This window comes from Nicotiana tabacum, chromosome 11 (assembly GCF_000715075.1).
Source record: "Nicotiana tabacum cultivar K326 chromosome 11, ASM71507v2, whole genome shotgun sequence".
Lineage (NCBI taxonomy): Eukaryota > Viridiplantae > Streptophyta > Magnoliopsida > Solanales > Solanaceae > Nicotiana > Nicotiana tabacum.
In genome coordinates this window covers 177,010,667-177,023,224 of record NC_134090.1, presented here as the reverse complement: position 1 = coordinate 177,023,224, position 12,558 = coordinate 177,010,667, and the positions used below count along the sequence as shown (strand labels likewise).

The 12,558-nt window shown below is 37.0% G+C and overlaps 1 protein-coding gene across 1 annotated transcript; it reads right to left on the bottom strand.

Annotated features, from left to right (window-relative positions):
• Positions 1-8,794: 8,794 nt before the first annotated feature.
• On the bottom strand, positions 8,795-12,164 carry LOC107762430 (S-adenosyl-L-methionine:benzoic acid/salicylic acid carboxyl methyltransferase 2-like). Its single transcript, XM_075225965.1, has 5 exons — positions 12,056-12,164; positions 10,524-10,949; positions 10,004-10,250; positions 9,582-9,586; positions 8,795-9,175 (listed from the first exon to the last, which is right to left on the bottom strand). The coding sequence occupies exons 1-5, from the start codon at positions 12,128-12,130 to the stop codon at positions 8,840-8,842; spliced, it is 1,089 nt and encodes a 362-aa protein (XP_075082066.1). The 5' UTR covers positions 12,131-12,164; the 3' UTR covers positions 8,795-8,839.
• Positions 12,165-12,558: the final 394 nt, after the last annotated feature.

Below are 12,558 nucleotides of genomic sequence, written 5' to 3'. Positions count from 1 at the left end.
GCTTCAAGCTAAATCAATGCCACACGATAAGGAATAAAAGATGGGAAGTATATCCTAAATCTCTTGTAGCCTCTCATAGATTGGTATGGACGTCATCATACTGATCCGCAAGACTTTATCGTACACTTCCTCATGACTTGTAAAACTTATAAACCTAGAGCTTTGATACCATCTTGTCACGGCCCAAAATCCAACTAATCGTGATGGCACCTAACCCAACCCGCTAGGTAAGCCAATTAACAACTATCAACTTCTAATGAAATTAATAAGGCAATTAAATAAAAGTAAATATCTAAATCTTACACATTTCTCAAGAATTGGTAGTACAAATTACAAGCTTCTAAGAATAGAATTTACAAAGTATGAAGTAAATACATCATCTGTTCAAAAAGTACATAAACTGACTTTTAGAAATCTAAGGCTATCATAAATAAGAGGCAGCTACAATCGGAATGTAGGTACGCCTTCAATTCCAGCTCTCGTTGATCACAACAACATCAATAGCCAACATCTGCATGCAAGGTGCAGAAGTGTCATATGAGTACAACTGACCCCATGTACCCAATAAGTAACAAACCTAACATTAAGTTGAAAGTACTGACGAGCTGGAACAATGGTCGAGTCCACTATCCAATAGCCAACAACAGTTCATAACATCGTAAAACATGTACTAAAAAAATTAACTTAGAGATAAAATGCTCAGCTTTTCCATAGTTTTCCAAAAAATAGTTCCGTTTTTCAAGTATATCAGTGAGAAACCCAAATCCTTTACCGAAATCGTCAAAAATACGAGTGAGTTTGAAAACTGTCATTTTTCCCAAAAAAATGCTTTCAACAATAAATAAGATGTTTTATTTTCTTTACAGATAGCAAGTGTAAAATACCTCTCTATACCCATATGTCAATATGTGTGAGAAGTCATGAATGACGTGATACCGTAGATCATGAGGAAAATGCATCTATATGCCTGTATGTCATGTGTGCATGTCAATGCAATGTATCTCAGAGATGAACTCATGTACTCACACTCTCAGAGTACTCAATCTCACTTTCTCATACTTTTCACTCATCATGCTCAATCACTCAGTACTGTATATGTCCAATACGGCCCAGGGAAGATCCATCCCGGAATACTCAGTACTGAGTAGGGCTAAATCAGCTCATGGGGAAGATCCATCCCCAAGTATATAAATACTTTGGACAAGATCCATGTCCAGGGAAGATCCATCCCTCAATATAATCAACCACGCTCAATGGGGGTATGTGTAGACTCCAGAGAGGCTCCTTCAACTCAAGCACTATCATAAAATTAGTATAACTGCTACGGCATGCAGCCTGATCCCATAAATGTCACTCATAATCAGGCCATCGGTCTCACTCGATCATCAATCTCTCCAGTCTCTCGGGCTCACAATGCCATGAAACTAGCCCAAAATGATGATATGATGTATTAATAAATGGTAATAGAGACTACGATATTATATGCATATGAATGCGTATGACTAAGTATGCAATGCAATGAAAGCAGATAAATCAACATCATGAATGATCTCAGTGGGTCCCAATAGAATAAGCATGTACCCTAAACATTGTTTCTAACATGGATCACAGCTCAAAAACTCAAGTACGTAGAAATTTTATGGTTACAGGTAAGATCAGGTAACTACACAGTACCAAAGAAATAACGGAGTCACAATCCCCACAGTGCACGCCCACACGCCCATCACATAGCATGTGCGTCGCCTCAACGCCAATCATATAGCACGTGATTCGGGGTTTCATACCCTCAACACCAAGTTTAGAAGTGTTACTTACCTCGAACAAGCCAATTTCAATACCGAACAATCCAAGCTCCAAAAATGCCATCTCGCATGTACTGACCTCTGAACGGCTCAAAACTAGCCAAAAGCAACTCAAATACATCAGATAATGCCAAAGGAAACAAACCCATCGATAAATGTTGAATCTTTAATCAAAAGCCCAAAATCATCTAAAAAGTCCAACTGAGGCTTGTATCTCAGAACCCGACAAAACTCACAAAATCTGATAACCCATTCAATTACGAGTCCAACTATACTAGTTTCACTCAAATTTAATTCTGAAACGATGTTCAAAACTCAAAAAATCACTTTATAAAACTTTAGGCTAGAACCCCCAATTTTCTCTTTTGGAACCCTCAATCAAATGCCAAAAATGAAGATAGATTCATGATATAAAATAAAAAATGAGTAAAGGACACTTACCCCCAGTCCACATGGAGAAAGTTGCTTCAAGAATCGCCTCAATCTGAGCTCCATAACTCCCAAATTGTTAAAATGGTCGAAACCCTCGAAATAGAGTACTTTATACTTCTGCCCTGGAATCCTCCTACTCGAACACAGGAAATCCATCCCGTTCGTTGTGAGCAAAAATAATCTGCCACCAAAATACTTCACGCGTTCTTGGTACAAGCCTCGCGAATGCAATACACACATGAGATAGAACTACACGAACATGGTAGAAGGATCGCCAACGCGAAGAAGAGGCCATTGACTGCCCAACTCAGCCATACACTACGCGAAAGCGTGAATACATGTGCTAACGAGATGCACAATCTGTAGCAAATTATGCGAACGCGTCTGAGGACTTGCGAATGCATAACTTATCCCAGCCCTCAAACAACTCTATGCAAACGGGATCAGCTAATCGCGAACGGGATCAGCTAATCGCGATTGCGATCAACTAATTGCGATCGCGATCAAGGACTGTGACACCAGAAATTAGCAGAACACAACAGTGCCAAAATGATCTGAAATCCGTTCGATCCTTACCAGAGCCCATCTGGACCCCGTCCGAATATACCAACAAGTCTCGAAACACAACACCGACCTACTCGAGGCCTCAAATCACCCATAACAACATCGAATCATACCTCAAACCAAACTTAAATGATCTTTGAAATTTCAACTTCCAAAACTCGCGCCGAAACGTATCAAATCCACCCGGAATGAACCCAAATTTTGCACACAAGTCCCAAATGACATAATGAAGCTATTCCAATTCCCGGAACCAAGATTCGAATCTGATATCAAAAAGTCCGCTTCCGGTCAAACTTTCCAAAAATCCAAATTTCACCATATCAAGTCAAATTCAACTATGGACCTCCAAATCAAAATCCGGACACGCTCCTAAGTCTAAAATCGCCCAACGGTGCTATCAGAACCATCAAAATTCCAATCCGTGGTCAAATACTAAAAAGTCAAACTTGGTCAACTCTTCCAAATTAAAGCTTCCTAGTTGAGAATAATTTTCCCAAATCTATTCAGAATAACCTAAAGACCAAAATTGACGATTCACATAAGTCATAATACATCATATGGCGCTACTCATGCCCATAAATTACCGAGCGAAGTGGAATTGTTCAAAATGACCGGTCGGGTCGTTACAAAACCACTCCTTTTTCAGGTAAAACATAAATACAATTCAGAGCTGTTTTTGAATTTTTGTGAGCGAGTTGAAGTGACAATTTTGAAAAATATTTTTTTGGAGTTTTTAAAATTTTCGAAAAATTTCAAAATTTAACTTCATGTAAAATTTGAAATTTTCATGAAAAAATACTGATTCTGAAAAAAGTGAAAAAAATTCGAAAAAAAAATAAAAAATTTCTTATGGTCAAACGGTCCCTAAATTCTGTAATTATATTACCGTACTGCCTACAAATTATACAAAGCTTTCCAAATGCACGGCAGGTGACTGCAAAATAAAACTTGACTAATAATGTTTGAAATCTTTACATAGCGAGGCAACTTATAATCATAACTGTTTAGTGGATTCTTTTATTATCTATTATAATCGTTAGTACAATATGTAAGATCTCACCAAGTTCTCTCATTACGTACCATTATTTTTAAAGAAACTTATGTGTGAGTCTTAGCAAATATTTAAATTACATTGCCAATATTAAGTTTAAATACCTCCTTATTAAGCAGTTTTAATCCTTTGAGGTAATATGTGGTATATAAGTTACTAGACTTTCGTAGTATTACAAACCAAACTAACCCCCTCAATTGTTCTAGATTTAAACTTAAAATAATAATAATAATAATAATAATAATAATAATAATAAATCTGAGACATAGCCGCAATTTTTTTATTCTTTTATAACGGAGGTTCTACTGAAGGTTTCACCCATGAAGGGTGATATGAGATTAGCAAAGAAGGACAAGTTGAGTCCTCGGTTCATTGAGCCTTTTGAGGTGCTTCGGAGGATTGGGGAGGCGGCTTATGAGCTTGCGTTGCCACCTAGCTTGTCGGGCGTGCATCCGGTATTTCATGTTTCTATGCTCCAAAATATATCGGCGATCTGTCTCATGTTTTGGATTTCAGCATAGTTCAGTTAGATGGTGATTTGACATATGATGTTGAGCCAGTGGCTATTTTGGAGCGATATGTCTGAAAGTTGAGATCAAAGGATATAGCTTCAGTGAAAGTGAAGTGGAGAGGTCGGCCCATGGAGGAGGCTACTTGGGAGACCGAGCGGGAGATGCGGAGTAGATATCCACACCTATTTGAGGCTTCATGTATGTTTCTAGACTCGTTCGAGGACGAACGTTTGTTTAAGAAGGGGAGGATGTAATGACACAACCGGTCGTTTCGAGAGTTATAGCCTCATTCCCCCATTTTCTGCTTCATTTTGTGTTCTTAAACTATATTTGATCGTATCGCGTTAGTTGGTTCGGGTTCAGAATGGTTTTGGAGAGAATTGAGACACTTAGTCTCTTTTGAGAAGGCTTAAGTTGGAAAAGTTGACTGGATGTTGATTTATGAGTAAACGACCTCGGATTTGTATTTTGATGGTTTCCTTTGCTCCATCAGGTGATTTTGAACATAGAATTGTGTCCGGAATGTGATTTGGAAGTCCGTGGTAGAATTAGGCATGAATTGGCAAAAGTTGGAAATTTAGCGATTTTGGTCGGCAGTGAAAAATTTGATATCGGGGTCAGAATGAAATTCTGGAAGTTGGAGTAGGTGTATAGTGTCATTTGTGACGTTTGTGCAAAATTTGGGGTCATTCGGACGCGATTGATAGGTTTCGGCGTCGTTTGTGAAATTTGGAAATTTAGATGTTCTTAGGCTTGAATCCGAGGTTAATTTGGTGTATTGATGTTGTTTTGAGAGATTAGAAGGTTCGACTAAGTCTGAATGATGTTATGGGATGTGTTGGTATGTTTGGTTGAGGTTCCGAGGGCCTCGGATGAGTTTCGGGTGGTTAACGGATCAACCCTTGGCTTTAAAAGTTAGCAGATTTCTGGTCTTAGCTATATATGGAGTAGGAAGTGCGGACAACACAAAATTGGTGCGGACCGCAGTGGTATTTTGTGGAAGCGGTGGAAATTGTGCGGGCCGCGGAAGAGAGAATGTGGCCACGGTTGATTTTATGCGGACCTCGGAAGGTATAGCTCGGGGTCCGCGACCGCGGCAGAATTATGCGGACCGCAAAGTGAAGGTTCAGAGAGCATTATATAAGTGAGGTTTAGGGTTTTATTTCATATATTGAACTTTGGGAGCTCGGTTTGAGGCGAATTTTTGGGAGTTTTTCAAGGAAATCATCTGGGTAAATAATTCTAGCTTGGTTTTGGCTAATATTTATGAATATATCATTGAATTCATCATTTGGATCGTGATTTGGGGTGGAATTTGGGGAAAATTGGTGGAGTTTCATAAAATGAATTTTTGGGAATTGAAAGCCTATTTGAGGTGGGATTTGAGTGAAACTAGTATGGTTATAATCGAATGTATTGTCGGATTTTGCAACTTTTGTCGAATTTCGAGACGTGGGCCTAAGGCCTGGCTTTTGAGTTGGCTTTTTGACTTTTGATCTAAAGCTTAGCATTTTCTTATGGGATTGATTTCTTTAGCTCGTGTTGATTGTATCGAATTGTTTGTGGTTAGATTCGAGGCATTTGGACACCGGTTTGAGAGGCAAGGGCATTGCGGAATAGGGATTTGACCGGTTTGAGGTAAGTAATGATTTTAAATATAGTCCTGAGGGTATGAAACCCTAGAATTCGTACCGTTTTACTATTTTGAGGTGACACGCATTCTAGGTGACGGGAGTGCATCGTTGGGGGTTGTGACTTGGTCCGTCCCGTAGCAACTATAAGTTGTGTATTTGGTTGAAATTATATGATACTTATGTGTTTCAGAAAGAATTTCTGTAAATTGGGCTGGATGCCATATTTGGGCCTCGTGCTAGAGCTGTTTGGGCTCTTAAGGGACTTTTTCTTGTTATCCACTCACTGTTTTTGGTTGAAAATCTATACTCACTATTGTTACACTTATTGATCTCATAACTCGGTCTTTATTACTCTGTTTTGATGCATATAAACTATTGTTTTGGGCCGAGTACCCTATTTTTACTGAGAGCTCGAGTGGCTTGAGAGGTTTATGACTGAGTGAGGCCGAGGGCTTGATTTGTAAAGATATTTATTGGATCAGGATGAACGCCGCAACATGTTGTTACTGATTCATGATTTTGTGAGGTAGGGGGCCTGATTGATTTATCCACGAGGGGATTTGTTATAGCGCTTGGGCTGAATGAGCCCTTCCGAAGTCTGCACACCCCAATGAGTGCGGGTACCCTGAGTGAGTGATATGAGATATGCCCGAGGGGCTGTATACGAGTGACTGTGAGGTTTGCCTGAGGGGTTGTATATGAGTGATGTTCTGCCCGCGGGGCGGCTTTATGAGTGATGTTTTGACCGAGAGGTTGTTTATGTATGCATCATTTTTGCTTGCTGTTACTCTGAGCCTCTGTTTGAGAACTGTTGAAAAATATCTTCAAATGATTTTACTGAAATTGAGTTTAAACGAAATGATTTGATTAAATCTTTGCTTTTAAAAGTCTGTTATATTTTTATTGAGATTTTCTGATATTCACTTATTATGATTTATTGCTCGTCACTACTGCTCTGTCTTTATTTACTGTTATTACTTACTGAGTTGGCGTACTCACATTACTCCTTGCACCTTGTGTGTAGATCCAGGGGTTACTGAACGTGCTAGAGAGTGTTAATTCATCCGTCGCGAGATCTATTGGAGTAGCAAGGTAGTTGCATGGCGATCCCAGCCCTGTTCTTCTCCCTCCTATCCTCCTATAGATGTTTATTATTTATTTTCCAGACTGTATTAGTCTAAATATTATTGGACAATTTTTAGTAGATGGTCATGACTAGTGGTACCTCGATGTTGGGCTTTCTTTTCCGCACTTTTGTTTTTTATTTACACTCCTTATGAAGGTTCTATATTAAATAGCTTTGGAAATTATCTTGAAAATGAAAATCTTGTTTTGTTTTGGTTATGTGTCGGCTTGCCTAGTACCACGATAGGCGTCATCACAACAGGGATGGTTTTGCGGTCGTGATAGTAAAGTGACGAGTGCGTACATGGGCTATTATTATAAAACTCCGTCTTTCACTAAGTAATATTCTGTTTTACTTTAATTGAGTTATACTAGCATGTGTAATTATCCTATTTAGCCTAAAATAGCATGTCTAAGTCGCTTAAATGCTTATCTGAACTCTGTGCAGCATGCTTAATGGATTTCCTGCTTCTTCCTTGACTTATACTTAGTTTAAAATGTAGGATTTCGTGCTATAGCTATTATTCTCATACATATTTACTTTGGGACACGGTATCTTGGGAGATCCCCCCTGCACATTTACTTTTGGGACTACAGAACGGTATTCTGGGAGATTCCCGTGCATATTTACTTTGGGACTACGAGACGGTATCCCAGGAGATCCCCCTGACATTTACTTTTGAGACTACAAAACGGTATCTCGGGAGATCCCCTGTGGTTATTACTGTACACTATACTGTTATCCTTGTGTAATTTCCTTCTGGTTAAATTTCAGTCTTTTATATTACTGTGATATTTTTCTTCCATCTTATTTTATATATATATACACCAGTAGGGCCTTACTTGACCTCGTCACTACTCGACCGAGGTTAGGCTTGGCACTTACTGGGTACCGTTTTGGTGTACTCATGCTACTTTTATGCACATATTTTCGTGTGTAGATATAGGTACTTCTTAACAACCACGTCATCAGTGAGCAGCAACAGTTTGAGACTTCAAGGTATATTTGTCGCGTCCGCAGACCTTGGAGTCCCCCTCTATTCTCTACTATGTCTATTATCTCGTGTACTTCTTTTGTTAGACTCTGATATATAGAGACACTAGTTTTCCTTTTGTAGTTTGTGACTCATGATGTTTCGGGTTTTGGAAAGACTGTGTAATATTGAGGAGTTGGTTATTGTACATGCCGAGCGGCATGGTTTTCAGTTATGTTATTATTAATGTAGTTAGTTGTGAGTTTTCCTTTTGTTCCTGTTATTTCTGTAACTGTTTAGGCTTACCTAGTCGTAGAGACTAGGTGCCTTCACGACGTCTTGCGGAGGGATAATTGGATCGTGACAACTACCTTTCTCAGACCCCACAGTGTGGGATAATATTGAGAATGTTATTGTTGTTCACAAAGAATGAGAGCTTAACTCTAAAGGATAGGGACCTTGAGAAAAAATGTAGATACAAAACCTCAATTGAAGGAAAGTAAAGTGTCCAAGTTAGGGATTATATCCTACTCCAATATAAATTCTCAATGTAATATAAAAATTTAAAAGTACTAAAATAATTAAAAAAGACTAAAAGATTTATCGATATACCCTTCGTCGTACCAAAACTAAAACTTATTATATAAGTAAAATCCATTAAATATGTATAAATATTTAATTACATATACAGTAACAAAAATGAACTATGGATCCGGATAAGACAAATCCTGACTTCGCCTCTGCCCTAGTTTCTTTTAACCAAGGAAACACTGACATTTATGAACATAATCTTCTCTTTTTCCATGCAATTATTTGCAGTGATCTCTCTATAATAGTGGAATACTTGATCCACATTCAATTCATCACCAAAATGGCTGACAAGCAAAGGTTCAGCCACAGATCTAAAACTTTGTATCATATTATACTTCTCATCAGAAGAATCATTCCTTTGGATTTCTGAAGTTTCCGAGCTATTAATGGCAAAAGATCCTTCCTTCTCAACTACACACATCACTTCTGCAGGAGATGGATTGTATGCAGGAATGTTGAATGCATCCATTTTTTCCTCTTCTATTGATCCCTGCATTCATTATTTTATTTAGTAGAATTAACCCGATTAACCACTCACTCAATCGTTTAAATTAAAAATATTTGAATATCTATATTTATGTGTTATTATTATCGTGCAACAAACGTTCATAGAGATTATTATACTAAAAAAAAGTAAACAATGAATATGACCGGCTACTTGTGTAAAGACGAGGCTATTGATTTGAAATATTGATGTATTTTGGAGGTATAACAACACTTCACTATAAAAGTGAAGCTTTTTTGGAGCCAATTTTTATGTTATGTTATAATATATGTTCTCTATAACAGCACATCGTTATAACATTCAAAAATATTCGGAACAAATGACGTTGTTGTAGAGAAGTTTGGTTGTATATACATGCACACACTTCAAGTACAGTAAAAAGAGTTTTAACTTTTTCTTTTCTTTTTCGTTTTAAATGCTTTTCTTGTTTTAATGTATAGATTGATCCATCTCATGTTGAATTAACGCTATTAGGAATAAAAAAGAGTGGTATTTTTACTTAATTTTTATTTGTATTTTATAACGAAAAGGTTAATTACTTAATCTTGCCTAAATTATTGTAGTTACAATATTATATTCACTTTCACCGTCAGGGGCGGCTAGATAAAATTGGTGACCGGTCTAATGTGCTTAATTTATGTGATAGTTAACATTGAGTAATTTTTTATGCCAATTTTTTTTGGGTGATAATTAAGTAAAGTTAAATTTATAAGTAAATCTTCTTAAAATGTGAAACTTGTAATCTTGAATATGAAATATGTTACCTGTTACAACGAGTAAATACAACTTGATAGTGTAAAAAATTTCTTACACCGATGATTTTGAGGACCGTGGCTAAAAGCTCCCATTCGTCGGAACACCCTTTGCAAAAGAGATCTTCATTTTTTCTGCCCAACATTGTCAATATCATACGCCCGTTTTGCACCAATTCCTTCGACCGGTGCTTTAAAAAAGTTGCAAAATCTCTTTCAAATTGCTCATAATACGCTTTAATCACACTTGCTGAACTTGTACTGGTCAAGCAAATATTTCCCTTGTTATTCTCTATTCCATCAGGCACCTATAACCAACAATTTAAGATAATACAATTGATAATAAGAGAGACATTTGAAGATGTTATAATATATTATACCACCGAAAAGTTATGTGAAGTGATAAGTATTCATTCATCCTTATCCGGGGAAGAGCCGGACCACAAGGGTCTATTGTAATACAGCATTACCCTGCATTTCTGCAAGGGACTTTTGATCATATGACAATAACTTTATCAGCTATATGCCAAAGCTCTCCTTATGCATATATTGGATAGAATAAAGATAAATGGGAAACATACTTGAGAAAGCCAGTGGAGACTGTAAGAAGAGTGGACAAAGTGCAGACTCTTGGAAGGAAAAAGTCTATTATAGAATGAACCAGCAACTCCTGAGACAAAACAATTATTTGGATCAAATTCATCTTCTATTATGTTCTTCTTCCTCAAATCATCATAGAATTCCGGCATCAATGACCGAAAAATGGTATTAAAATCGTTCCCCGAAAGATCATTCAAGAAATCATGAAATTCCGGTAGCTGCTGTTGTTGGCCGTTGCTTTTGCATTCTTCGCAAATAACTCTAATAAGTTGGGTGACCACCAAGAAAGTATTAGGTCCAGAGGAACAATCTAAGTCCGCAATACAAATGGTTTCTGGGGAAAGGCTGCGGTAGAGTGCAGATATGGCTTTATCTCTTATTGTCTTTGTCATGAGGATCACCTTTTGCTGTAAATAAAAGAAAATGAGTTTAATTTTTTATGCACTTACAGTATAAAAGAATTCAGACGTGCAGGGGTGGAGGTAGTGTGGTAGCTACGGATTTAATCGAACACAGTAGCTTTTGCTTAAACTTTCTATTTGTATTGAAAAAATTATTAAATATATAAAAGTATTTAATTGCGAATCCAAATAGCTAAAGCGAGCTAAGGTTTGATGACAAGATTAGAGCCCATAACTTTAAAATCTTGGCTCCGCCTCTGCAGACACGTATTTTCTATGGAATATGTGCTCGCCGAAATTGTTTCTACGCCTATATGTGTAGGATTTCTATAGTATAAGGGGTGTAGGCAGAGGCGGGCCTATGTGTAAGCTTGAGGGATCATCGGATTCCGTGAACATCGGCAGGAATCTTGTATATGTAGTTGTGTATACCTTAAAAATGATTAATTTAAATCATTTGACATCCTTTAGGGGGCACCGGTTGAGCAGAATATTGGTACTCCTGCCACATTAATATCCTAGATTCGCCTTTGGTGTCAATGTTTTAAAAGTGAGGGCGTAAGGCGGGGCATTTTACTAACATGGGGCGAGGCGTAAGCCCCGAGATATGGGACATAAGCCGTATAGATCTTTACATTTTTTAATATATAAATTAATAAAATAGCAAAATAACAAAAATATAAAATATACTAAAAGTTTAAGAAAATTATAAGAGATTAAAAAAACTAATAAAAATAAAATATCAAGCATTTTTATAAGCACAAATAATAAAAAAGTGTTATAAAGAATTTTGAGGGTCAACAATGCTAATTAGGTAATTAATCGCATAATTTACGTTAGGAAAGGTTAGACGAGCCCCAAAGTAGAGCATTAGGTGCATTTCAGGCACACATTCGGTCGTTTGAGGTGTAAGTCTCACAGAACTAAGCCCTACACGTGAGCCTCAGAATATTTTGATAGTGCATCACCCCAGAACAAGCCCCGACTCAAGTCCCAAATATGCCTTTAAAACATGGGCTCAGGGAAGTGTCATATGAAATGAAATAAAGAAATTATAATTGAGAGTTTATAACCTCAGTGGGGAAATAAAAATTTGTGTAATTATATTATACGTGAAGCAAAGAATTTTTGGCATAGCTAGCCTCTCCAATTCCTTCATTCATATGAAGAACTTTGGCAACTTCCATTTCTTGGATCTTCCTGTATTATACGAATATAGTATTTTTTGGCTAGGCAAATTAAAGTTCCAATGGGGGTATCACTTATTTATAGATGAGTAATACCAAAATTATCCATGAAATTCCAACAGTGTCCCTCACAAGCCAATTATGCTAGCGTTTGGACTTTGGATATAGAATTAGTTAAAACTTGAAAAAAGAAAGAGTTTTTAAAGATAAGATGAAAAATTATTTTTGAAAGTGTGTTTGGACATGCATTTTACTTGAAAAGAATTTGAAGGTTTGTGAGTAAAAAATTTCAATAACTTCAAAACTACTCAGAGAGTTATTTTTTTGGGATTTGAAGACTTTATTTTCAAAATTTGGCAAAAAATAGTTAAAATCTATAAACAAACAGATATTTGAAAACATATTCGAAAAAAAAAAGCTCCCAAATT

Coding starts and splice junctions, on each gene's coding strand:
- LOC107762430 (XM_075225965.1), bottom strand. CDS start 12,130: ATGGAAGTTGCCAAAGTTCTTCATATGAATGAAGGAATTGGAGAGGCT. Junction 10,950..12,055: donor CCAAAAATTCTTTGCTTCAC/GTATAATATAAT, acceptor TTTTATTTACAG/CAAAAGGTGATCCTCATGAC. Junction 10,251..10,523: donor GTCTCCACTGGCTTTCTCAA/GTATGTTTCCCA, acceptor TGTTGGTTATAG/GTGCCTGATGGAATAGAGAA.